The sequence below is a fragment of the Tursiops truncatus genome, chromosome 1 (genome assembly GCF_011762595.2).
Source record: "Tursiops truncatus isolate mTurTru1 chromosome 1, mTurTru1.mat.Y, whole genome shotgun sequence".
NCBI lineage: Eukaryota > Metazoa > Chordata > Mammalia > Artiodactyla > Delphinidae > Tursiops > Tursiops truncatus.
The window spans coordinates 165,858,592-165,885,659 of record NC_047034.1 but is presented as its reverse complement, the minus strand read 5'-3'; the positions used below and the strand labels follow the sequence as shown (position 1 = coordinate 165,885,659).

The following is a 27,068-nucleotide window of genomic DNA, read 5'->3' as shown; positions in this document are numbered from 1 at the left end:
AAAATTGCTTCTCCAGTTAATTTCATTATTAACCATTATGGAACAGTTAATTTGATTTCACTAGGGCAGATTTTTCTTGTCACAATTGCCTGAGTCATACAATAAGCTACCGTTCACAATGATTCTATAACACCAGGTTTTTCCTTTAAAAATTTGCAAAGTTTTAGTACTGGGTGGCACCCGCATTGAGTTAAAAGCAAAGCCTTGGCATATATTTTTTTAAACCCTCAACAATACTAGGTATATAGTAGGTACTCTTACTTTAAGTAAACCACCAGTTTTGAAACGGTGGCAATAATATCAAGTGACCAAAAGAGATACACATCCAAATGAGACCAAAAAACCACTCACTTCAGAAAACAGTTTATTAAAGGTCAAATCAGATTTACAGAAATATAAAACAGGGGCTAGAGGTGCAGAGGCTTCAGAAACTATACATACAACAGGAAGTAAATTACCTACCTGGAGTTCTCACAGCAGTTTTTCTTTATTTTGTACAGAGCCTAATCTATTTTTAAAGAATCCTAGGGAAAGTCTCAGCAGTCTTATTTTCTCATCATTTAGCAGCTAAAGAAAATGTCCACATTCCAGAAAGAAAGAGGGGTGGACTAAGTGACAACAGGTAGTGAAGAGAAAATATAAGGGTGATAAGCTCTGCTTCTCTGTGCCAGCACTTTAAATTTTGTGTGTGTGCATGCACACTGTTGGGGCGAGTGAGGGGAGGGGGAAGAGGGGAGATCATCATGCAAAATGACTGTCTTGGAGCCAAGAGTTGAAAAAAGGGAAATTCTGGTTCTCTAAAAAGTTGGACAACTGTCATCTATAGTAGTTCTATATTACTGAAACTTTCCTTTTTAAAACTAGGCAAATTTTATTAAGAATCTGGAAAGTCTGGTGGGTACTCCTAGCCAGGTACTGCATATAAGTATCACACCCAAATTGAAGAGTACAGGCTCTGCAATCAGCCTGCCTGGGTTCAAATACTGGTCCTACATGACAGTTGTGCAAACTTGGGTAAGTTAACTTTTCTGCCTTAATGACTTAGAAAATGGGCTTTAAAAATAGCACCTATTGGGCTTCCCTGGTGGCACAGTGGTTGAGAGTCCGCCTGCCGATGCAGGGGACACGGGCTCGTGACCTGGTCTGGGAAGATCCCACATGCCGTGGGGCGGCTGGGCCCGTGAGCCGTGGCTGCTGAGCCTGTGCGTCCGGAGCGTGTGCTCCGCAACGGGACAGGCCACAACAGTGAGAGACCCGCGTACCGTAAAAAAAAAAAAACCAATAGCACCTAACTCATAGGATAGTTATAGGGATAGGGATTTTATATATTTTTATATATATATATATATATATATATATATATATATATATATATATATATATGGCCTAGAACAGTACCTAGAACATAGGAAGTATTTAGTAAATGTCTCTCACACACATGCAGTGCTGGATCTTTCAAATACAATTTGTCATATATCAGATTAACATGCTAGCTACAGTGGATTGTTGACTGGGAAATGGAATTAGCCTCGTTTTATTTGATTCTGATTCCCTAAACTAGAATTCAATCTGTATTGTATCAATAAAAATGAATTTCTTGAGGCCATGAACTGTGTGCTAGTCCATCTTTTTATTCCAGGGCCTGGCACAATACCTATTATATAGGGATTTAATAAATTTGGAACAATTTAATCCTAGTAATTTAAAAATTATCTATAAACCCATACAGGTGGATGTTAACAGAGATCTATACAACTCCATAATTTTACTCTTATTTGACTACATATAATACAAATGTAGTTCTGGTAGGAACTCTGAAGCATTTAAAAAGTTTTTCTAAACGGTAAGGGGTAAAATTAAAACTCAACTACAAATAATTTTTTAAGAGAGGATTTGAGCACAAAACAACAAAAACTGGCACTCTGTACACTTCAATGCAAGATCCAGCTTAACTGCTGAGAAGTAGAGGAAAAGCTTCGTGTTGGTTGGAACAACTCCACCTTCTCCACAATTACTGAGAACCATACCAAATGGGGACAAGACTTTTGAAGCTCAGAATAAAGAAGCTGTCCAGTTTTACTAATACAGAACTGGTTTTAAAATACCTAATAAAGTCTTTCTTCAAAACAGACATCTCACTTACCTTTTCAGTATATTTCCTAAAAACATTAAAGACAGATGTAAGGCTTAGTTGGTAATTTTCATGAACTCAGTTCTTTTCCTCTGACTGTAGTGGAGCTGACGTGACAAAGCAGGTTTGGGAATGCTAGAAATGAATTCCTACTTCCCCTTGCATTCTTCAGGTTCATTTTCCCCCAAATTTCTGCAATGGTTGGCTTCCATTTCAGCATCAGTCACGAAATCTTGAAGATTAGACACAGTAAACAGGGAAGGACATAAAATTAAGTGATACGGGCGTAGCTTTGAGTCTCACAACTTTAATAGGGATGAGTCATACCTTAAAGTATGTGAAAATGAATTACATACTCTGTTCCTTTATGAAATTCAGCTCTTAGTCAAGCTAAAGTTATTAGTTTGGTATAGCCTAAAATTTTTGTTTGTTCCTTTAATAAATGTTGAGTGAAAAAAGATGTAATTCCCATGAAGACCAAGACAAACGTTGATCAATTTAAGTATGAGTCTGCACCATTGGTTTATTTTGCACTATAAATGTGTAAAGGAAAAACATGTCTAAGAAAGGGAATGAAAAATACTGGCAAACTGTTCTGATTTTCTAATTTGCCAGTCAAATTTGAAATGAGTATTTTACTTACGTATCACTTAAGTCAGAAAAAAAAAAAGTGAACCATACCTGATTATCATTAGTACAAGCTTTAAATTAAGACTTATTCCATTCAATTGCTTTCATAGGAAATTAGCACTGAAATTAACTTAGTAAGAGAGAAAAAATATTGAATAATTCATGTGGAATTAACAACGAAGAAATGTCTTTATGCTTTGCAAAATCATAAACTGAAAACCAAAACATTCTACACTTCAAGTAGTTAGCAAACAAAACTATTTTTCTTTCCTTCCTATAAATCATTAAATGTTTGCTGTACTCACACACTGAAACCTCAATTCCCTTTGACAGCCAAAAGTGACAGAATTAGGTCACTACTTTGGGAATATAAATGAGAGTAGCTAGATTAGGGGAACTCAGGCTCACAAACTTGCTTTTTAGGGTAATGGAAGAGAAAGCCATCGGTATGCCATTAGTTTGAGCATTCCGACCATGTATCAGGCAGTTATCCTCGTTGAATGGCTCTGGATTCCAAATGACACATTCTTCCTCAGCGTACTCACTCCATCACTGGCTGAGCAGTCCACACTGGAGACCATTTAAAAACATGCTGTTTGTAATAACCATTATCTATCTTAGCAGCTAGAAAGGTAAAACAAAAGTTAGCATATAAAACTATCTTTAGGGACTAGGGCAGAATACTAATTCATGAATGATAAATATAATGACCAGAGTAATTTCTCAAAAAGTATAATGAACACATCTGGTACTAAGGAGTTGGCTTTGTTTTTAAGAAACAAAAAAATTTCAAAATGTCTTTTATTCAAAGTATGGTCCAAGTACCCTCTTTCCTCCCCGCAACTTCTATTTTTGAAGTGGCATTCCAGAAGTGTAAGAAATATAAAATATCATGATTAGGTGTTCGCTAAACAGGAAGGCGAGCCAGTGAATTTATTTATACTGCCCAATTAAATAATAAACACTGGAATCAATATGCCTTCCATCCCAGAAAAGTTCATGGATGAAAATCAGACACAGCAACAACTGCTTCTGATGCCAGATTCTAATTGCAAAGGGCAAGAGGGACTCATGTTACCTACTCTTAACTTTACAAAGAAAAAGCAAAATTCAGTTTAAAAAAGAAAAGGCTTTGATATAAAGCAGAAACACACCATTGTAAAGCAATTATACGCCAATAAAGATGTTAATAAAAAAAAGAAATGACCATTTAGAATGATCTGAAAAAAGCTGAGAAATTTTCATAAAACAGAGTTTGAGAACAAGCTGTGTGAATGCTAGGCTCAATGCTTCTTAGTTTGCAGTTAAACAGTATTCAAAGGGAAGACAAAATGTACATATAAGTTTCTTTTCAAAGTAGGACACTGCTCAAAGCTAAGCAATGGGGCAGAGCACTTGTGTTAAAGTGGTATCTGGAAATTAGGCAAAAATAAAATACGGTTTGTTGCAGGGTTGAGATGCATCCTGGATCAGATTTGTTAAACTAAGAGCCAGGAGTTGGCAAGAGCAGACCTCTGCTCTTAAAGACATCCTAGTTTGTAGTATTTTGTTCTTGTTAACAGTCAACAGTTAAGTTTCAGGGTTTGTATTTTGAAGCTGGTTATTCTGACATCTATACTACAAAACACTTCTGTTTATATTTCAAGTCCTCTAATATAACCTAATATACTTAACCACAGCTTCACTGACATCACAACTGCTCCTACAGACTTAAGAGGGGAGGGGTGGGGGGAAACTGAGAAATGTAATCATTATACCTGTTTCATTATACCAGTTGAAGAAAATAAAGCTCAAGATATGGAGAATTAATTATTTTTTATTTCTCTTTATGCCTGGTTTATAAGAAGTTGACCACTGGACCTAAGAAAAAGGAGGTCCTAGCACCAAGTTTTCATCACTCATTTGAAGTAAACACCTTTCTTTCACATAGAAAGGTGCTTATAATCTCTCACTTCAAAGTTAAATTACCTGGAGCTATGCATATTTGTGTTCTTCTGTAATAGTGTAAATAATCAAGAACCACATGAGTCACACCCTAGTGATAACAGCCATATTTTTTTGGCCTACAACAAATGCAACTACACTTTTAAGTGTTTACATGCTTCTTTAAAATACTGATTTCGAACATATAAAATGAGTAACAGTCTTGTTTCATTTAAACCCAATATTCAGTATCCCTGACTGAGGGGGGCTCAATAACTGGTCTTTCAGAAACAGTACACTTGATTCATATATATTTTAAGTATAGTTGCTAGCTTGGTCCCAACACTTCCACTTGGTTCTCTCAACTTGGTTCTCAACTCAAGGACAAAGCCAAAAGCAAAACTGAACCTGTAGACTAGGCCTTGTTAACGCTGAGCCAAGATGGCCACCAACTTTAAAGAGGCAATCTCTCCCAATTTGGGGATGCTCTGTACATAACTATAAACAAAGGGTCAAGTGTCAATTATGCCCACGAAATGGAGATTTCTGTAGCCTCAGCTCCTGAAAATTCATTTTAAAAGATAACAAGGCGTTACGATTATTTTAGTTGTGAAATGTGAAATATCAAGAGAATAAGAAACCAGAAAAAGAAGTCTTGAGCATAATTTCAACTTTTTTTCTACATAAAATTTCCTGATAATCAAAAGCCATCAAAGTGCCTTTCAAGAAGCCTTATCCTATCCTGGCTGATGACAGGATCAGTTGGCTGATGATGGTGAAGGTGATCCCATTCATGAATATTTACAGATTTTTCCTTTGGAGATGCTGTTGCTCTTGGACTGAATGCCATCAGAGCCATTGCTACCTGGATACAGAGCATCTGCTGTAGATCTGTGTCTCCAGCCTGGCTTCCCATTTTTCCCAAAGTGCATACTTAAGGAATGAAACACTCATTTCATGTTAGTTATAAGTAAACCACATAGGAAGCAAATCAAATTACTTAATATTTATGTCATCTCCTCCCTTCCTAATGCTGACCCCACTACTCCATTTCCTGCAACCTCTTCTCTATTTTCATTTTTTTTTTTAATTTAAGAAAAACATTTTCCCCGTGTAATTCTATTCTCCCAACATATGTGGGCTTTGCCCAGCCCCCTTTCTTTGAAAAAGACATTGAGCTAAGCTCTTGGAAATTTCAGGAAAAAAATCAGTGTTAAAACTAGAGGCAGAGTAAAGAGTACTACTTTTCATGTAAATTATTAACAAGGGTCAAATTTAAAAGGTGGCAGTTAATCTGATTAGCACCCTCTCCCCTTTCTTCTTGCTTCTGGTTCCAAGAGTGAGCCTTAGAAATCATGGTCACTGACAGACTGTCAAGGACAAAGTGAATGTAAGTATGGAGACTCTGACTCCACCTTCCTCTTAGGCAGAGATGTGGAGGAGTGACGGGAGCTGCTGCAAGGTTCATGAGGCAAAGGTTATAAACTTCTAACTCAAACTACAAAGAATAAGAAATCCTAAATGTGTCACTATCTTTCAATCATTGGCCAATCAGTTATTACACTGTCCCCCTTTCATGAAAATACTAACATGGGCACTCTATTACCATCATACACAACTCCATTAATCAAGCCCTTATTTTCCTATCTAAATTAAACTTTCAGGTCACTTTTTAAAAAATGCTAAAGCAAAGAAGAAAACTAGAAAATCTGTATTTGAATGAACTTTGCCAGTGACTGTGATGTAACCTGGAGTGTCACTTTTAAAAATAAATGGACATAATATTTCTAAGTGTCAACAGCCACACTTGTATTAAGTTTCTCCTTGCTTTATGAAATAGGTCAATTTCTAAAAAATCCCATGAATAAACATAATATTTTGGGGAATTCCCTGGCGGTCCAGTGGTTAGGACTCCCCGCTTTCACTGCCAAGGGCCTGGGTTCAATCCCTGTTCGGGCGAACTAGGATCCCACAAGCCACGTGGCATGGCCAAAAATAAACAAACATAAAATTTTTATATACCAGATAAATTTCCCACTTACAACGAATTCCAAAGATGCTTTACAACATTTATTTCTGATTGCTATCAACCAGCACCTTCTCCTTCCATCATTTTTTTTCCCCAAGTAAATTCTCCAACAAACTAATGGTTCTACCCGATACCTTGGGTGAAATTCCCAATTTGATCTTGCTAAATTAGGTTACTATAAATAAGATGGTAAATGTGGAATTTTAAAAAATGTATTATCGGGAGTTCCCTGGTAGCCTAGTGGTTAGGATTCCGGGCTTTCACTGCCGTGGCCCATGTTCAGTCTCTGGTCGGGGAACTGAGATCCCTCAAGCCGTGCAGCCAAAAAAAAAAAAAAGTATTCTTTTTCTATAGCTTTTTAAAAGACTGCCATCAGAGCCTTTTTCTCAGAGATTTGATTATCAAGACAAAGAAGAAACAGAGAGAATGTGTATTATCCATACGTAGAAACTCATGTTCTCACTGACTTTGCAGAAGAACCTAGTCCTGTTCATTCACTGTGAAGTTCTACTTCAAGTAAATGGAGTTTAAGCAAACTTCAAGTAATTCCAAGTAAAAAAATAACTGCAGACATTTAGTTTTCAAAGAACACTTGTTTGACAGAAAAATGTGTTAAAATTTTTGGTGTCACTAAATGAAAAATTTTAAATGTGTAGCATACCTTGTTTCTAAATTAAAATAAAGGATGTTTTAAAACAACTTTATGAGTAGATAAATGAATATGACACCTCCAAGGTTTTTTGCTCTTCTACAACTTCTAGTCATAGAAAAGAACTTGCAGGGTTCACTTTGGCACACCTGGCTCAGATATGTGAGAGATATGATATGGGGTTTATATCCACTGAGGCTTCTGGGGAAGAAAGCATTTCGGACAGAGCAGCAGTAAGGCCTGATTCTGATAAATCTAAAATGTTAGTTTTAGATTAGTATTTGCTATTCACTTTACAATTAAGTAACTCAAGTACTGCATAAAATTTCACACAGAGGGGAAATAAATTTCTAAGTACTTCCTAATATAACATTAGACCACCTGTTTTGACCTGAAGGATTGAGAACTGATATATGTTTATAAAAATAAAAGAGAATCAAAATACCCGTAATTGTTTTGGCAGACCCTATACCACTTGAATTGTTATGTAAATATTTTTCAGATTGAACACAAGTATGCAACTAAAGGAAAAAGACTTCATAACCCTAATGTAGAAAATGTTCCATATTATACTTTTTACCTATGTCCTTCTTCAAGTCTGAGGGCTCCAATACATGCTAGTGAAAAAAAAGATCAAAATTAGCATTAGTGTAAGGATTTTCAGTCAATACTACAAACAGAATCACCAGGAGAAAAAAGTCAGAATAAAGAAAACTCAATTATGTGACTTAATGAGAAACTCTTGAGACATACAAAATCAAACTGTATTACTTACCAAACCTCTACACCATCTCCTGATAAATATCCAGGGAAAAAATGTGGGAGATCTAAAATGTATCATAAACATGCAGAGAAAACACTTTAATAGCTCTCCCCCTAAACAACATAGTTCAAAATGAAAAATTTCAAGACAAGACATAGGTCAATGAAGTATAATTATTTTGATGTCTTTTATAAAATTTCTAAACTTATGAATAAACTTCCAGTTTACTGCTCCTGATGATGCTGAAATAGGTTGAAAAGGGAGGGAAAAACAAGTAAAACTTAAATGTGGGGGGGGGGAGGAAATTTACACAGAACATGGGGGTAGAGTTAAGTGCAGGGAGGAAAGGAAGAGAGAAAACACCAAAATTAAAAATAAAATAAAAACCTTTCTCTACAACATGATGGAGCTCTATTTTCTTTTTTTCTTCTAGTTTACTGAGACGCAGGGCTCTATTTCTGATCAGATCAGTTATTTAGTATTTGAACCATGGCTCTACTACAAACATTCCTGCCTCTCAATGTCCTCGTCTGTAAAAGTGAAGCTGTGAAGAGAACACCTGAAAAGCACTTTGAACAGTACGTGACACATAGTAAGCACTTAACAAATGCTAGCCATCAGCATTAAACAGAGCACAGATTCACCTAAATTTTATTTCCTTATCAACTATTATTTTTATTTTTCCAAGGGCAAAAGCAGGGATCTCCCCGATGGGCTCCCTTAATGGCTGGAATTTGAGTCCAGGTCTTGCCAATGTATCTCATGATACTTAACTTTCAGAACAGCTTCAGGCAAATTCTTTCAAACGTTCTTTACATAGAAATAGCTGATCCAAATATGAGGTAACACTCTTCTTGCCTGGCATTATTGATAGTAGGAGATGGAAGGCAGTATGCCCTTATATATATATAGTGTTATATGTATGTTAAATGTGGTGAATTAAATGTTCAAGTTTGCTGTGAGGATAATCAAAGTCGTCAGACTCTACTTGCAAGTATAAAACCAACTTAACCTCTTTTATCCCTTTCCCCTACAAAACTAAAGCTTTTGTGTATATATATATATATAAAGAAGCAAACATATATCAATCACAAAATGTAGAAAAGAAAATATTCTATGAGTCTAAGAGCAGGGCAATAGAAGCATACAATAGCAAATTAAATTTTACAAATTTAAACCTTATATTCTAGAATAAACCTTCTGTTTTTAGCTTGTAATTCAAAACTCGCCACAATAAATCTAACCTAAGAAACTGCTTTGTCTCTAGCTCTAAAAAGCAAAATGTATTTCCAGAGAAAGATAAAAGTGAAAGTTTTTAGTTCTAATACTTGCTTTATTACAAATTAGCTGTACAACCCTGGCGATGTCATTCAATCCCTCTGGGCCTGTTCTCCCACTGGAAATAGGGATACTAGTGCCTAACACAGGAGTTACTGTGAATACTATAGATACTATAAAGCGCCTAGCTGCATGTGACTGGCACACATTAGGAATTCAATGAATGGGAGCTATTGCTTGACTACTGTGAGAAGGGGTGGATATCAAGTCAAAAATATCAAGAAGCCTTTCTTTTTGTACTTTAATTTCCCCAGGAAGAAACAGCTAGAGCATCGAACATAGGAAGCAGGTCTAACAGGCTTCGTCTAAGGGAGTCTATCACCATGATTAAAGTACAGATTTAAACAGTCTCACTCACAGTATGGATGACTACCGCAATATGGACGTGTACTGCAATAACATAACAGAACCTTTGCTTTCAGAAAATACAACAGCATGTGAAATTCTATGTACCCACCTATGTAATTTTTAGGCCAGGAATGGCCAACTAGGCCTTTTTTCTGTTTGGTCTGTGTATTTTTTTTTTTTTTTGCGGTACGTGGGCCTCTCACTGTTGTGGCCTCTCCCGTTGCGGAGAGCAGGCTCCGGATGCGCAGGCTCTGCGGTCATGGCTCACGGGCCCAGCCGCTCTGCGGCATGTGGGATCTTCCTGGACCGGGGCACGAACCCGTGTCCCCTGCATCGGCAGGCGGACTCTCAACCACTGCGCCACCAGAGAAGCCCTGGTCTGTGTACTTTTAAGAAGTGGAATTCTGAAAACTGTAAAGTAAAAGATTGCTCTTTAACTGTCAAGAGAATTTTAAGTTCTCTGTGAGTCACTAGGTTCATCCTCAAAACCTGATGCAAACTCTCATATCCATATTGACTAAATCTAACCCTTCTGCATTTTCTACTTAGATTTTGTTACCCACTGCATCTAGATAAGTTTCAGTACAATTTTGTTGTCAAATTGCCACTTGATTCCAAGAGCTCCCGGAAGTGGGTCACTAGTTGGGAGTCTAGAAATCATTTTGTATATAGCAATTTTCATAGTACAACCATATATTCCTGTTATTTCATGAATGATATCACATTCCAATCCATGTCTCTTTAGAAAACGGAATAATCGCCAAAGTAATTGCTAGGAAGTAATGAGTTAAAGCAAGGTGGACAAAGGCAGTCTAACTTCCCTAAGGTTAACAGTAAAGGTTTAACTAGAATATCAGAATGGGAAAGGAATAAAAGGTTGGAAAGGAAAGATACCTGGGAAGTACATAAAAGGTCTCAAATTTCAAGAATTCAGATCTGACACCATGATGTGATGGGAATATTGGTATTTGTGTGACAATCATTATGGCAACTGTATAGAACAAACAGAATAGTGAGAGACATCAGGTAGGAAAATAAGGAGAAGAGTTGTAATAATTTAGAAATTGACTTGTAAGACACACAGCAATGCCTCCTAACCTGTAAGTCTTAGATTTGGGGGTACATCAAGCCAACTTAATGTGAATTTTCTCCCTTAATAGAACATTAGCTCCATAATGGGAGAAGACTGCCTTATACCCACAGTGTATTTTCAGACCCTAGTACATTATTTAGCATAAAAGTGGCTCTCTAAAAGTATAGTCTAAATCTGAATGTAAATGTTGTTGTAATTAATAAAATAATTCACTTAAAAAGTATTGCTGAATTCCTAGAATCTTTTAATACAAAATTTCCAATCAACAGAAGTAGTGAAGTACAACTGTTAGTTCTTTTTTCAGCCGCATCGTGTGGAGTGCAGCATGTGAGATCTTAGTTTCCCAACCAGGGATCCAACCCGCGCCCCCTGCACTGGAAGCGTGGAGTCTTAACCACTGGACAGCCAGGGAAGTCCCACAACTGTCAGTTCTTATGGTTGGTCTGATATTTTTTCCTACACTGGTTCCAAGTCATTTTCCTGCAAGGTTAAGAACTCCCACCCTAGGATAGTAGATTAACTAGAGAAAGTAAGGAGAAGACGTAGAAGAATCAGTATGACTTAGCAGAAAATCCAACAGGAGAATTATTAAGATTGCAACCCACAGGATCAAAATGTGCTCCCAAAACACGTAATTCTTTCATGCCTATGTCTGTGAGGTTTTGTTCCCTTTGCCACATGCTGCTCCTTGTATCCCCAGTGCCAGGAACACATGTACTCACTAAACGTTTGTTAAATGACTGGTAACTATTTTTCCGCATTATCAAGTCTCATGTGATCTGGAGGTACATATGAGATTAGAGACTGAAAAATTCAGTAGCCTTAATAGTGGCTGAAGTCCCTAAAGAGGGACAAAAGACACAGGAAGAGGGCATTACAAGGGACAAGAAAATACACATATTGTGGACCACAGCCAGCAAAAGCCAGAAAAGCTTTGAAGGTTTACTCAATTGTGTCAAAAATAACAAGACGATCAAGGATAATGACTGGGAAAAAGGGCAACTGAAATGGCCTGAAGATCACTGCTGTCATTAGCAATGCTGGCTTTAACTGAGCAGCAATTAAAATGATCTGTAATTATGAATCTCCTAGACAGGACACAGCTGGATGGAACCTCAGAGCAACCCAGGGCACCTTGGTTTGTCAGATACCTATTTGGAATTCTGAACCTGGTCTTGGTGCTAAGTATAACTAGAGCCAGCCTGACTTTGATTAATACCTTCCAGGTCACAAGTCCCAACTCTGATATTGCAAAACTGTTTATTCACCAGCCACATATACATATATGTATATACATATACATATCAGTTACTGAGAACTGATTTTCCTTAAGTTCACAGGCAATCAGGATGCCATTCAACTTTGCTTATGCATACTACATACAGGCTTCTTTCTCCAGGAATCAAAGTGAGTGGAAAACAATAAGGCAATAAGTTCTGGTTCTGCTCTATCTTTAGTCTATGACCCTAGCCTAGGCAAACCATGAGTTAAACAATAATGCCCTACTTCTAAAACACACACAAACAAACAGAAAGATAACGATTGCAGGTAATCAGAAAGATGTTAAAAAAAAAAAAGCTAATCAACACTACACAAAGCCGGGTTATATATGCACCCATACTTCATGACCTTCCAGCAGCCACTTCAAAGACAAGAAAGCAAGCCAGGGAACATACAAAACAGGGCAGCTAAGAAGTGTTTACAAAAATAAAGTAGCTTTTACCTTCAAAGAGTAAGAACTCCGATCTGGAAAGAAAATTAAGATGATAAAATTGAATTCCATGTAAAATCATAGTGGTTGCAGATAAGATACCACAGTCTGGCTCCATTTTATTCCAAGTAATTTAAAACAAATCCTGAAACACTAACTAGGAAATGTTTTAAAATTGGTAAAAAGAAATCTCAAATCACAAGATGATTAGTAAACTTGTGACAAAAGCCACAAATACAAAAAAATTTTTAAAAAGAGAGTAGTTAACCATAAATAGGTTTAAGAAGGTTCAATTAATGAAGGCTACACTGATAGCAATATTTATTTACAAAACGGAAGCTTCTCAGCTATTCAGAGGCTACCATTAGTCTTACCATCACAACACAAAATAATTCTTATGCTGTCATTTCTATGAAACTAGTCTTTGGCCCCACCTATAGTTCTGAGCTGGGGAAACTAATAGTCTAACCAACTAGTTAGTAATACCCCAGTTATTCAATATTTCAAAGAAGCCTAATGACATTTACCAGATAAGACTGCACACAGCAAGTAAAACCCAGAAGGCAGTACAGAGTGGTGGTTAAAATGTGAGCTCTGGTATCAGACCAACCGGGGTCAATTCAGGATTGGCCACTTCTAGTCAGGAGGACCTTGGACCAAAATGTCTCTGTCTCAGTTTTCACATTTACACTTACTTAAGACAATGACAGCCCATTGGAAGCATTCAGTATTAGTTCTTCTGCCAAGTTTGTTTTTGACTGAAATTATAACCACTTCAACGTGTTAACCTCAGTTCTCTCTTAGTGATTAAAATTTCCGGCTAGCAATTATAGGTCTTAGAACTTCTTAAAAGAGAAAATGTTCATAGGTGAAAAACAGAAATAACAGTGTGTATTATTAGACACTAACCAGTTTTGTTACGACATCATGGAGTTTGAAACAGCTTGACCTCATGAGGGGCCTTATGAATTACAGGGAATGGAGAAAAAAAATATTTTTAGTAAATCTACTCCATTTGAACAAAGCAACATCTGTATGTCTGTTTATCTTCAGGGAGGTAAGAAATATTTCAAAGAACTGCCCATTATTTCAACCCTGACCAGGGATTTCTCACTTAAAGGCTCAGTTTTCAGTAAGGGAAAAATAGATACAAATATAAGGAAACCTACCTTCACATTTGTTCTTTCAAATTCATATGGTCACTCCATCTTTACATTTTAAAATTTGAACTGTACAGTGCAAATTCCTAAAATCAAGTTACTTTGATCATATCCAGTGGATACTAAACAATTTTAGTTAAAAAATTCATGATATATACATTTTACAAGCTCTTCTCTCTAGGAGTAATCCAAATCATACACATTATTCATATATTCCAATTATAAGCTGAATATTTTATTATGAGCACAGAACCCCTTTCAAATTTCCAATGGTGTTTTTTCTGGAAGATTTGGTTTGATGATCCCTACTATTTATAAATCTATTACTGCCTCCTGGAATCTTTTCTAAATTCTTTGAGGATAATGATGACTTACTATTTGTATTTCTAACTCCTGAAATGTAAAACACTCAATGATTGTAAAATGAAGGACAACATATCAATTATCAATGTTAGGTACAGACTAGACTTATTAACCTTTTCAATAAATAACTGACTTTTAGTTGATTATCTAGATTTGGTTGATAATGTACAAGATGAATCTATTTGATTATATCCCTTCCTACACATTAACAGGTTGATCAAGATGTTACTGTACTTTCTGAAAAGAAAAAGAAAAGTTAATTACTGTTATAATACTTCTCAAGGACAAAATCCAGTATGGGGAACTTTTGGTAGTTCTTACTGTCATACTGAAAGCCCACACTATGGAGAAAGCAGCTGTATATTTTGCAATCTTGTTAAGGTGAAAAACATGTTACATTAATAAAAATAAGAGTAAAGTTAATAATTTTCAACACCACATGTCATGATGAAGCCTCAATTTGACTTTGCTATTTATTACAACTATTTAAACATTTTTCCCAAATATTTATTGGTAAGCAAGATCACATAAATTATATGCTGAGAATTTATGTCAGTGTTCAGCTGCTGGAATACAGTTAGTCAAACTTCTTTCTTCAAGACTACTATACTATACATCTATAGACTTAAATATTCTGCCCCAGACAGAATCTTTGGGTAAATTTTAAGAAGCAGTCATCATTGCTTTGACCTACTTTGCAGATTTAAATATAAAGCAACACTAAAGCTGATATAAAAATATTACTTTTAAAACAGCAATGATAGTGACTTTTCAGAAAATATTGGCCAGATCCTTTATTAATGTAATATTTCAAATCATTAATAATCTCCTTCTGGGAAACATTTAGTCTACACCAAACAAAACTAATCATGTAAAAGTTCCGTTAAGGAGAGAGCTAGTTTTCTTAGAGCCAGATCAACTGATCAGTTATAAACTCAAAGAAATGACTTAAGTTCAGGTATCATAAATAAAAAGTCTTCAGCTAATCCCTTATAGCATCACGTTACCATCATGGTGACTTAAATTCAGGACTGCTAAGTACTGGGAATCCCTGAATCTATTCTGAAATACTCAATTATTTTAAGCAATGGACCAAATTACATAGAATTCTAGAAGCAAGACATTACAGTCCTTAAGAATTAATAGGCTTTTAACAAAAATATTGATATCTGGTTACCTATATACCATTTTTATATAGCTCAGATTTTCATGAAATAGAACAGTAGAGAAAACCCTGAATAATCTAAAGCCATAATTTTTTTTATTAAAAAAATTTTTTTTACAGACCACCTTTCTTTCTGCATCAGGGAAGGAAAATAGGTTCTCTACATGACCAATTTTACGGCTGACTATACTGGCTCCTTTTATGTGTTAATTCTGTATCTTGTGCACGCGCGCACACACACACTGAGGTTTCGTTTAAGTGAAGGCCTTTAACAAACTCTTCTACCATGTCCTTGAAAAATGTAGAAGAACTGAAACCAAATGTTAGATAGATGGGGATGGCTTAATACAACAACATTTTAAAAAATACTCAGGACTTCCCTCCTGGAGCAGTGGTTAAGAATCCGCCTGCCAATGCAGGGGACATGGGTTCAAGCCCTGGTCCGGGAAGATCCCACATGCCGCCGGAGCAACTACGCCCGTGTGCCACAACTACTGAGCCTGCGCTCCAGAGCCCACGAGCCACAACTACTGAGCCCCTGAGCCACAACTACTGAAGCCTGCGCCTAGAGACCGTGCTCTGCAACAAGAGAGCCACCACAATGAGAAGCCCACGCACCACAACAAAGAGTAGCCCCCGCTCGCCGCAACTAGAGAAAAAAAGCCCACATGCACAGCAATGAAGACCCAACATAGCCAAAAAATTTTTTTAAATTAAAAGAATTCAATTTAAAAAAACCCAATACTTTAAACGCTAGTATAGACCAAACTCAGGGATGAAGATTAATTTGGATTTTGTGAATAAGTGAAATTTTAAAATTTTAAGTAAAAAAATATTTTTTTTAAAGTCAATCAGAAAGTGGCATTCCCTTTCCAAATCAACTGTAAGTTTGCTTAGTTAAAAATGGCTTTTCTGGAGACCAAAATCCAATATATTTTGGCCTAAACTTTTATAAATGAATAACGGAAGAAAAACAAAACAAATGGCAACTGAACTATCATCACCACACACACACACACACACACACACACACACACACACACACACACACACATTCCCTTTAGCAATCCATTTTAATCTAGGACTTTACAGTTGACCCTTGAACGACACAGGTTTGAACTGTATTGGTCCACTTACATGTGAATTTTTTTCAATAGTAAATACTATATAGTACTATATGATCTGTGGTTGGTTGAATCCGAGAACGTGGAATGGCATACACAGAGGAACCGTGCATAAGGAGGGCCAACTGTAAGCTACATGTGAATTTCCCACTACAAGGAGGGCTGGTCCCTGTAAACCCTGTATTGTTCAAGGACCAAAGCTACTCTAAATTCAAATTAGTTTTACTTTATTTTAGGCATAAGTTAAAGTAAACATAAAATTAAACATTTAAGTCTAACCTGACTTATTAGGCCTATTCCTAAACTAGTAGTTATGAGTGTATACTCAGGCAGAACAGGGTTTGAATCCTGGCTTCGCCACTTTATAGAACCACCAGCTATGCAAAAAATATTACTTAAATCTCAATCTCTGAGTTCCTCATATTTAAAGTAGGGACAATACCACCTACCTTAAAGGGTTGTTGATTACATGATACACAAAATATAAAGTGATTCCTTTAGCACAGTGCCTGGTAACACAATACTCACACAATAGTTAGTATTATTAACCTACCATTAAAAAAATGCTTGGCATAAGGAAACAGCAGAATATTTCTTTTCCATACTTCATCTATAATATTTTTTTATTTTTCAAAATAAAGTTTTAGAGTTGAAAGTAAGATATTTTATCAGTTCCCAGGGACTACATCCTAGTCCTTCTTTATATAAAAATGGATACCGTTTTTGGTATGGATACCTGCCATTTCTATTCTTTACATTTCCCATCTGTTGACCTTAATCCATATAAATTATTTTTAAAGTCATCTTTAATGATTTTCTTCCTTAATCTGCTTTAATTTTTCACCACCAAAGGCTTACTTTGACCTGATTAATGAATGTTAACTTTTTTTTTTTAAGTCAGAGATTTCAAGAAAAATAATACCACATGGCTATTTTTTGTTACCTATTAGCCTTCCCTTTCTGAGCTGTCAGAAGTTATTTTTATTTTATCTTCCATGACTTTTTGTATCTGTTTTCTGATGTAATTCCTAAATAAACATGCCATGACACTTCCTCAGCCACCTAGTCTTTTTTGCTTTTTCCTTCTTATTTTCCATCAGTTCCCTAAAACTATTAATGCCTGATTTTCAAAACTCATTTCATTTTCTTGCAGATTATGCTCTTAACCTTTCCTTGGGATCTAAACACAATAAACATTTGTGGTGGCCATTACTAAAGTTTTTAATCTCCAACTAGATCCACCTAGACCAACCATCCTACAAACCACTGTAAACATCTGTTGTTGGTATCTTTTCTACTAAGGTGTACTCTCTAAAAACCCCCCAAATGTGATATAATCTATGACCATGCTATTTATTCAAAGTGTAATTAGGGACATTGACATCACCTACGAGTACGTTAGAAGTGAAGATTCTTGCTCCATCTCAAATTATTGAATCAGAATCTGCATTTTTAAAAAATCCCCAGGGATTCCCATCCACATTAAAGTTTGAGAAACACTGTTGAATGGTGAACTGTGACCTAAACAGTTTAACTAAAAAGTTAAAATAATCACCAGAAGTTCTTACAAAATTATTTTGATAAATGCAACAAACGGTCTCATTTATCTTTTTCCCACCTTTGAAAAGTCAAATAAAAATGACATTACAACTAACAAGCATACTTACATTACTCTTCAGGATTTAAAAAGACATTTCAATAACAATATTTATTGTTAGTTATATTTAAATAGATCAAATTGTTTTCCACACCAACTCTACATAGATGATACTTAAATATAATTAATCTGATAAGGTTATACTTCTTAACAGGAAGCGTGGAAAGAAAGTTTCAATATGATAAACCAATGCTAAACATGTACCATCTAACCAAAATATTTAGTTATACCTAACTTGCCAGAAGTATGCCCAAGTCGTTCTGACCAAAGCAATTGAGGTACTTGAACAATAACGAAATATATAAACACATACCATTATAATCAATGGGTTCAAATAAAAACAAGATTTGTCTTGATGATATTTTTCACTTTTTTTCCCACAAAATTTCAAAATAGTGATTTAGCTGATAAACAGTAATGGCCTTTTAGAATATATTAACCTCTGCTTAATCTACTTAAAAACCTAGGCAACTGAAATTTGCAGATTTAAAGGATTCCTGGCGGAAGCTTGAAATTAACACCCCGAGAACCACCTGTATAGATGTCTCTGTCTCCAGATTCTATTAAAAAGTGCTCAATATAGTACATGAGATCTCTAATTATGCAATATTTTCATATTTAAGGAAATATCTTCCCCTTTACATGTTTGAAAACTGAGGCTGAGCTCCTTTTTCACCAATGTTACTATACTTAACAATATTGGTCCTCACCTTTAACCCTGTGGGAAAAAACTTTTAAGTGACCAAACCTCACATTATTTTAAAAGGCATGACTAAGTTGTACAATTTTATGACTAATTTAACCTCCTGTCCTCTTAATAAATGGACAGCTAGGCCTAAAGTCACCCTTAGGGAATTTTAAGTAAATAGGTGAATAAAACACTACTCTTGCTTATTAGTTTTTTGAGGAAATGTCTATACATGATTGTGATTTCAGTCACAGATTTCAAGTCTAAATAAACAGAAATGTGATTTCTTTCATAGCAATAGGAAGATATTCCCCTATGTGAATAAAATATACTCCGTAGGGAAAATACTTAATAAAATCTTATTTCTAAAAATAAATAAATTTAGAGCTTTAGGTAGAGCCAAAAGACACCAATAGAGCCTAAGCCTAAAATGATCATCAAAAATCAACCTCCTTCTATTTTTGGAAAACATACACCATAAAGCAGTGAGCTGCACCACCCCTGCCCCAATCCGCCCCGATCCCCAGCTCTGCCAACTCCTAAAGGTGTCCAAGTTTAGATATTTTTGCTGTCAGAACATTCCTTACTGTCTCAGTGAGTGACCTCTTGATTTGGGAGAAAAGGAAAATAAAAACACTAAACTCTTTCTGGAAAATATTGACCAAAGAATTTTGTCTACTCTTTCTTAAACAATAGGGTACACGGTACACTTTTTCTTCCCCATAGCTCATATTTTCTTAACAGTCTTCATTTAAAAGAGACAAGACAGAATGTATTACTACTCCTTCTGAATGGTTTCTTACTCGATTTATTTACAAATCATTAGGTCACTTTCCTCCTAAATCCTTATTGTTATTAATGGTACAGTATTCAGAGGAATGAGCACAGTACTTCTAGTAAATTTCCATTCTGAGTTGCAGAGCTTCTACCTTTTTGACTGGTAAGGAACTAAGTACACCTTCAAGGAAAAGAAGTCACAAGAAATACTACTAGATTAGGGCTATCTTTAAGACAATGGGATCAGTATGAAACAGAGAGCCTTCTATATGGTATTTCTTACACACTGGAGATATTTCCCAGTGATGCACCTAAATCCTCCAACATAGCCTTTCTCAAATATTCCCTCACTTCTCTTTCACTTGCTGAAATGTCATGTCAAGGGGTAAAGGACACTGGGAGAATAAAATGCCTACTAAAAGCACTGTACAAGTGTTTCCCTTTGCCCAACTCTGTTTTCTAGGATCATTTCCAATGTGGATATGCCACAATTTCACCAGAGAAGCTTTATAAGTAGCCTATTATGCCAAAGACAACAATCCCATCTGACACCTGTAGACCCAGTTCTAACCCCAGTAAAGCTACTTCCTGATACTCTAATAAACCCACTAGAGTTCATTCGGTACTTTTATTTTCACTATCCCACTCCTTCACTACCTTCACTTGAACAGGTGCCCAATATCTAGTACTAAATTTGAGGAACAGAACTCCATTTGACTACAAAAGTCTCAATTATAGTACTATTGAATCTTTTTTGCACAGTTGAACCCATCACACCCCACCCAAAATCACCAACACAACACTTTGAACATGTTAGATTTTATTAAAAATATTTAACATTGTACAAATATTCCAACACAGTTATGGTACCTGAACACTGTACCAAAAGCATTAATTTTTATTAAACTGCTGATTAAATGGTCTTGCAAATGTTCCTATTTTAATATTCTCATGTTACTGTATGCGTATCAGCAATGTAATGTTTGCAGGAGCTTTCAGCTCAATTATAGAAATAGCCTTATAACAGTACTAGACATCATAATAAGACTCATTAAAGTACAATTCTGTGTTACTCAACAGGCTAGAGAAGTCCCCTTTGTCCAACCATCATAAATGAGACATCAAGATACGCAATGTTCATGGGATCCTGACAAAGTTACTACAGAAAATGAAAGCCCTTTTTTATATTTGAGGAATTCAAGTTTTCCCCCATAATGCTTCCTTCTTTTTTGGTCCCATGAAATGTATTTTATTGTTAGTGTATAAAAGCCAGTAAGTTTGCACTGCATTTTCCTTAAGTTATATGAACCCCTCAGCACTACTTGAGTGATCCTATTGCTAATTATAAAACTTCCCTAGGATAACACGGTATTAAGTGCAATCTAAAAGTTCGACACCCCAATCATTTCTATCACTGATATATGCATAAAACGTGTCAGAAGAGAAACAAGTACTTTAACACAATGATACAATCACTGCAGTTCTTAAAGTATAATTTCATTGTAGTAATATACAGCTACTCTATAGCAAGCTTACAGATAAAGGTTTACATTCATGACACTGACTAGCCCATTAATACCTAGGAGATTCTCCCTAGACTGATACGCCCAACCAACAAAGAAGGCATAAGAATATTGAGGAGGTTCTAGGCATGAAAATTCATAATTACTTTTAACCAGTGCTTATGTTATACTACAATTACTTTTTATGTGGTAAATAGTCAGAAATGCCTAATTATTACATTTAATTTCCTCAATTTATACTTTATCATCATAGAATCCCCTGAGTATGAGATTTTGCTCTTCAGTAATGACCTAAAAATCTACTCTAATTCTATCAATATCTACTAATCCCATCAGCTGTCATGGGTTTCAGACGAAACACAAGTTGATAGATTTGTGTTACTGCTATATTCAAGGTCCTAATATTTCAGTTATGTAATTTCCTCTTGACCTAAAGTCATCATATCAAATGTACTTTTAAACTGAGCCCACTCTTGTTTGTCAAATTGCTAAAACTTTTAAGTTTCATTTTATAACGTTAGTATCTCTTTTGGAGGACTTTAAAAAATAATTTATCCTAGTGTTTAAACCTTCCATTCTATTAACACCTTCCTATTTTATTTATTTATTTTTTTTGCGGTATGCGGGCCTCTCACTATCGTGGCCTCTCCCATTGCGGAGCACAGGCTCTGGACGTGCAGGCCCAGCGGCCATGGCTCACGGGCCCAGCTGCTCCGCGGCACGTGGGATCCTCCCGGACCGGGGCACGAACCCGCGTCCCCTGCATCGGCAGGTGGACTCTCAACCACTGCACCACCAGGGAAGCCCCACCTTCCTTTTTTTTTTTTTTTACTAACATTCGTGTGCAATAAATATTTTTAAAGATGCATTATAAGTTCACCTACCCCATAAAAATGTAAATATAAGGAAAATATTAGAGGGATTGAAATCACATAAAATAAAGTAAATTTACTGTTTCTCCAAGAGATTTAGAGTCTATCTTGACCACTTAAAATATACCCTGCATATTTCATTACTTCATACTTGCAGGCCTTTCCTGCTTATATACGAATTTGAGAATAAAGAGTATGAAGTACTTATTATATGTTCCTATTAAGAACCGTATTACCTAATATTAAAGTCTTATTTTTCTACAAGGCTGACATAAATGCCCACTTACAGAATATGGGCATTCTCCCAAACTTAATGACCCACTACTGACAAAAAAAAAAAAATAGGAAAAAAAAAAGTTCTTACCAATAATTCCACTGGTTATCGTCCCCAGCGAACCCCACCTAGCAAGTCGACATCATGACATGTCAGGTCAGGGCAGCCTCAACCTCGCTTCCCTGATAGTCAGGTGATAAAAGGAAGGAGTTAAAACAGGAAAAGTACACTTGCAGATTTCTGGATAACATCTGAAAATGATTAAAAAACAGAAACAAAACAAAAAACCCAGAGCTTCTGGTAACCTCTAAATAAAAAGTATATATGTATATATATTTAAAAGGAAAAAAAACTTTCCTAGGAAGATTAATAATGATCACTTCCAATTAAATATTTATATTAAACTACTGACCAATACATTAAATATGCAATATTTTTAAAGTTTAGTGTTTGCATTTCAAAAATAAAAACTAATCAACAAACTTCTAATGCAAAAGTAAACATGCCTTGTCAATGGATTTGTCATTCTGGATTCTCTAGTCAGTCACCCAATCCACTGTCTTAGAACAACTAAGTTAACAGAAGCTCCCATTCTCAGAGAAACATAAACACACTTATAAATCCAGTGCACTCTTTCTATAAGGCTTTTTCTTAGCTGCTCACTTAAGTGGCTTCACATAATAAAGAACAACAATAACAATTCTTCTATATACTTTGGTTGGCTTTAAGAATACTGGATAGTTCAATATAATAAACTTCTCTTTGGAAAAATCAAAATGGTAAATTTTAACATCTTCAGAAGTCTTTTTAATTGACAAGTGATAGCCTTATAGCAAGTATTTACTGGAAGGGTTTGGTTTTACAAATAATACACAATTAATAAAACGTAGGTATGATTATCCAAATGGGCAGGAGGCAAATGATGCAATGAGTTTCAAGAATATTATATGGCTTTATGCTAGGAATGGAATTTTACGTCCCTTCTCTTCTGGAATTTAATATATATAATTTATTTCGATGCATGCTGACCTTTTTAAAAAGAGGGTTCAACTCCTAAATCACATTTCAAAGTCAAATGAGAGAAAAATTATCTACTAACAGAAAGCATTGGGCTTTCTTATGCAGAATAACCCCAGTAACTGAAAAACAATTATGCTGAACTCTTTTGTTTAAAAAAACTACCTACAGAACCATAGTAACTCAATTTCCACATCAATTGATCAAATAAACTTGGAATTATTAAAAATCTGGCTACTTATTAGAACTTTTTTGCTTTAAAAAAATTAAAACACCATCATATAAATACATACATTTAAGCAACTGCTATAAATGAGTGATCAAATAAAAATTAGTATTTCATTATGGGGAGGGGGCATATATATGTCAATCTCAGGAGGGTACCTACAAAGAAGAGGTCATCCTCAATATAAAGTAAAAATCTTTCCCAACACAAACGTTACTGTAGCAGGCTCAGAAGTAAAACCAAATGAATTAGGTTGGGGAACAAAAAAGATGGCAGGAGAGTCAGAAATCAGATTTCCCAGAACTCATAATTTGTGCCTATTTAAGAAAAAATCTCATGCAAATCTAGAATAAAAATCTCCTCAACTGACATTTTTCAGGTTTGTATATTATTTAGATTGTTAAATTTATTACTTCTGTGAAAATTTAAGCTCTGAAGCTATTTTCTCGGAATAGCTTATAATAAGACATCAACAAGGGAAAAGCTCTAGAGTGAGATTTAATGCTTATAAAGTTTTGTCTGTCTGTTAAAAAACCTATAAGGCAATATTAGAGGGACACCTCTATAGATATATTTTTAATTGGTGAGAGCGAAATATAATTTGTAATTAAAGAAAAGGATTTTGACATGGAACCTAGGTTTGATTCTTATGTTCTTACTAGGGTTTATATTTTAGGATGGGCGGGGAAAGCACATAAATTACTTTTTCAGAATCACTTCTATTCCCATTCCTAATTTTGTTCCTAAGAACTTTGTAGCTGGTAACATCTAAGTTGTAAGAAATACAAACAATTCAAATTTTATTTCTAGATCTTCTCTTCTTTCCAAGAAAAATCAAGGTTTTACTTAAGTCTAATTTAGATTTATAGTTATAGCTTCAAATTGTATTTTCAAAGTTTAAAGGCAGAATTTAAAGAATGTTTGGTGTCTTTACTTGCATACATGGGCATGAGAAAAACCACCAGATCTAAGCTTCATCAAATAGATACCCATGTTAACTTGACCCTATTATACACAGCAATTATATATAATTCCTTTATTAGCTTCCAACATAAAAGGAATATTAACAAGGTCTGTTAACTTACTATACTATGTAATAAGTGTACTTTTAAAGAGAAATCAGATATATTGACTTTCATCAGCAAATATTCATTTTCCTCCTCAAAGTCAAAAAAGAAGCCATGAAACCCAAAATATCTACCTGAGCTCACAAGGAATTAAGTGGCTTATAATTTTGAAATCTAATACTCCACTCCTGTCATAAAAGACACCAAACAAGAACAAAACACAAAATAAAGGTGTGCCCATTTTAATTATTCTCCAATGGCTTATTTTTATAATTTAAAAACATTTTAGATTCACCTAAGAATAGAAGGGAAAATTTTATTGGTAATTTGAAAATGATAGAGTTTTCTGCACTGTTAGGGTCAGATTCTTTTGTTCCTTTTATTCTCAAGCAAAAAAAAGTAGTTACAATAAATCAGAATTTCTCAAGGAAATGGAAATAGATGCTATGACTTGGCCAACAAAACTTTAGCCATTCGAGTAGTAAAAAAAATTAAAATAAGAGGTATTAACAGAAAGTCAGAAGTAGGACTACTGGATATTTTTAAGCCTCTCTTAATAAGGCATGAGTGCTTCTCAGAGTAAATTTACATAGCAATAGGAAATTATATTCCTAAACCAGTAACTGAAGTGGTAGTCACAATCATGTATACTAAAAGTTTACATGAAGTTTAGTCCGCAGAGCAATTGACGCCACAGTACTAACATTTTTTCCTGTTATGTACATTCACTCCAGCAAATAAGGTCTTCAGACAACAAATTATCCTTTATAGAAAGAATGTGGGTCAAAATAAATTGCAGTCTGCTTCCCCAACCCCATTTTATCTAACGCAAATTATCCAATGCCTGCAAGAATGTTCAAAAGCCTTTGAACCTGTTTTTAATAAAAATAAAGGATAAAATTGCCAAATTAGGAAAGACTATGAGAGAACATCAAACAGTGCAGTGCTATTTGGAATAAATACTAGAATTTAGTCTAATTCTCAGTCTGATATCCACGATACATACTGGAATAGACAAATTTTGCATGAATTTGATCACTCACATAGGCAGTTATAGTTGGAAAACAATATTCCTTGCAAGGATTACGAATAAAATAATGTTTTAGGACACAATTGAATTTGAAATAGGTAATGTTTTGAATAGATTTTTGAGTTTTATTGAAATCTTACATGAACAAGAAATTGGAAATACAATCACATCAAAGAACAAATTGTCACGGCTTTGACGTTTAAGCCAAACAAATTTTGTAGGGCAGATTTCAAAAAGGTGTGAAGTTATAACAATTTAAAAACACAGTTGACCTACTTCTAGGAATGCAAAACATACAATCATAGGTTATTTTCAATACAAGAAAACTTAAATTTGTTTGCTTTAATTTCTTAAAACTACTAAGACAAAGCACTAGCTTGTATTTTTATTTACAGCATACTCCATACTGCTAGGTAATCTATCCCAAATCCAAAAAATGAAGCTGTCCAAAACCAAAGGTTCTGCAAAATCATGATTTAACAGTGTGCTCAGCTTGTTTTGAAGCTAAAATGAAGCCTGAAAGGATAAAAGCATTGTAACTCCCAGAATAAGGGAACTCTGCAAGCCCAATAATGTCCAAGAGCATTTATGAAAAGAGGAAAAAATAAAAAGACTTGAGTATATACACAATAGTGATTTCTTCAGCCCAATACAAATGGCAGCAAATTGCTACTTAAAGATGAAACAGATAAGCCAATTTTTTTTTTGAAGGATGTAGATCTAGAGCCAATCGTATCTTGCCAGTATCATTTTCAAGCCCTCACTTGTCTATTTCCACTGTTGCCCATAAGTATCCTGATAAAATTCCTGGTTGTCATTATTGTAACCATAGTTACCAGAATAGTCACCACCTTGCTGAAGCGGCTGTTGAGCGATGGGCTGGGAACCCCAGTTCTGTTGGTTGTTGGTCTGACGGCGCTTGGAATCAGGTTGGTTGTACCCATCTGCCTTTCTCTTGCCTCCTACATTGCCCCCACGGTTGCCCCGAGATCCACGGGAACCACGGCCTCTCTGCTGTTGTGCAGGACCCCCTCTGCCACCCCTAGAGCCTCTTGGTGGTCCCAAAGGTGCCCCCCTTTGTGAATAGCCAGCTCTACCTCTTGGAGGTGGTGCTCCCCGCCCCCTTGGTGGTGGTGGAGCACCTCGCCCTCCCCTTCCTCCTCCTCTTCCTCTTACTGCATAGCCATCATCATAGCCGTAGTAGGGATCTTCATAGCCTCCACGATAGTCATGATAATCATAACCATAGTAATCATCATAGTAATCTTCATAGCCATAGTAATCTGGAGGGTAGCCATATCCACCTCTCCCCCCACCACGACCCCGACCTCTAATTGGAGGTGGCATACGAGGAGGAGGGTGATAGTAATAATCTTCATACCTAGCAATGGAGGGAAGGGAGAAAAGAAAAAACAAATTAGTTTGCTTCAAGACTCTTCCTGACTTTTTAAATTACCTGATCTCTGTTACCAAGTTATTCTCTGTTCAAAGATGTATTTACTAAAATGTA

The 27,068-nt window shown here is 35.5% G+C and overlaps 1 protein-coding gene across 4 annotated transcripts in view; it reads right to left on the bottom strand.

The window, feature by feature from the left end:
* Positions 1-347: 347 nt before the first annotated feature.
* HNRNPR (heterogeneous nuclear ribonucleoprotein R) overlaps positions 348-27,068 on the bottom strand; it is a 60,496-nt gene continuing 33,775 nt past the window's right edge. For all 4 annotated transcript variants that reach the window (XM_033841551.2, XM_033841522.2, XM_033841527.2 and 1 more), the window contains one exon: positions 348-26,939. In XM_033841551.2, coding sequence (XP_033697442.1) covers positions 26,327-26,939 — 613 coding nt within the window. In that variant the 3' untranslated portion in view covers positions 348-26,326. The remainder of the gene's footprint in view (positions 26,940-27,068) is intronic.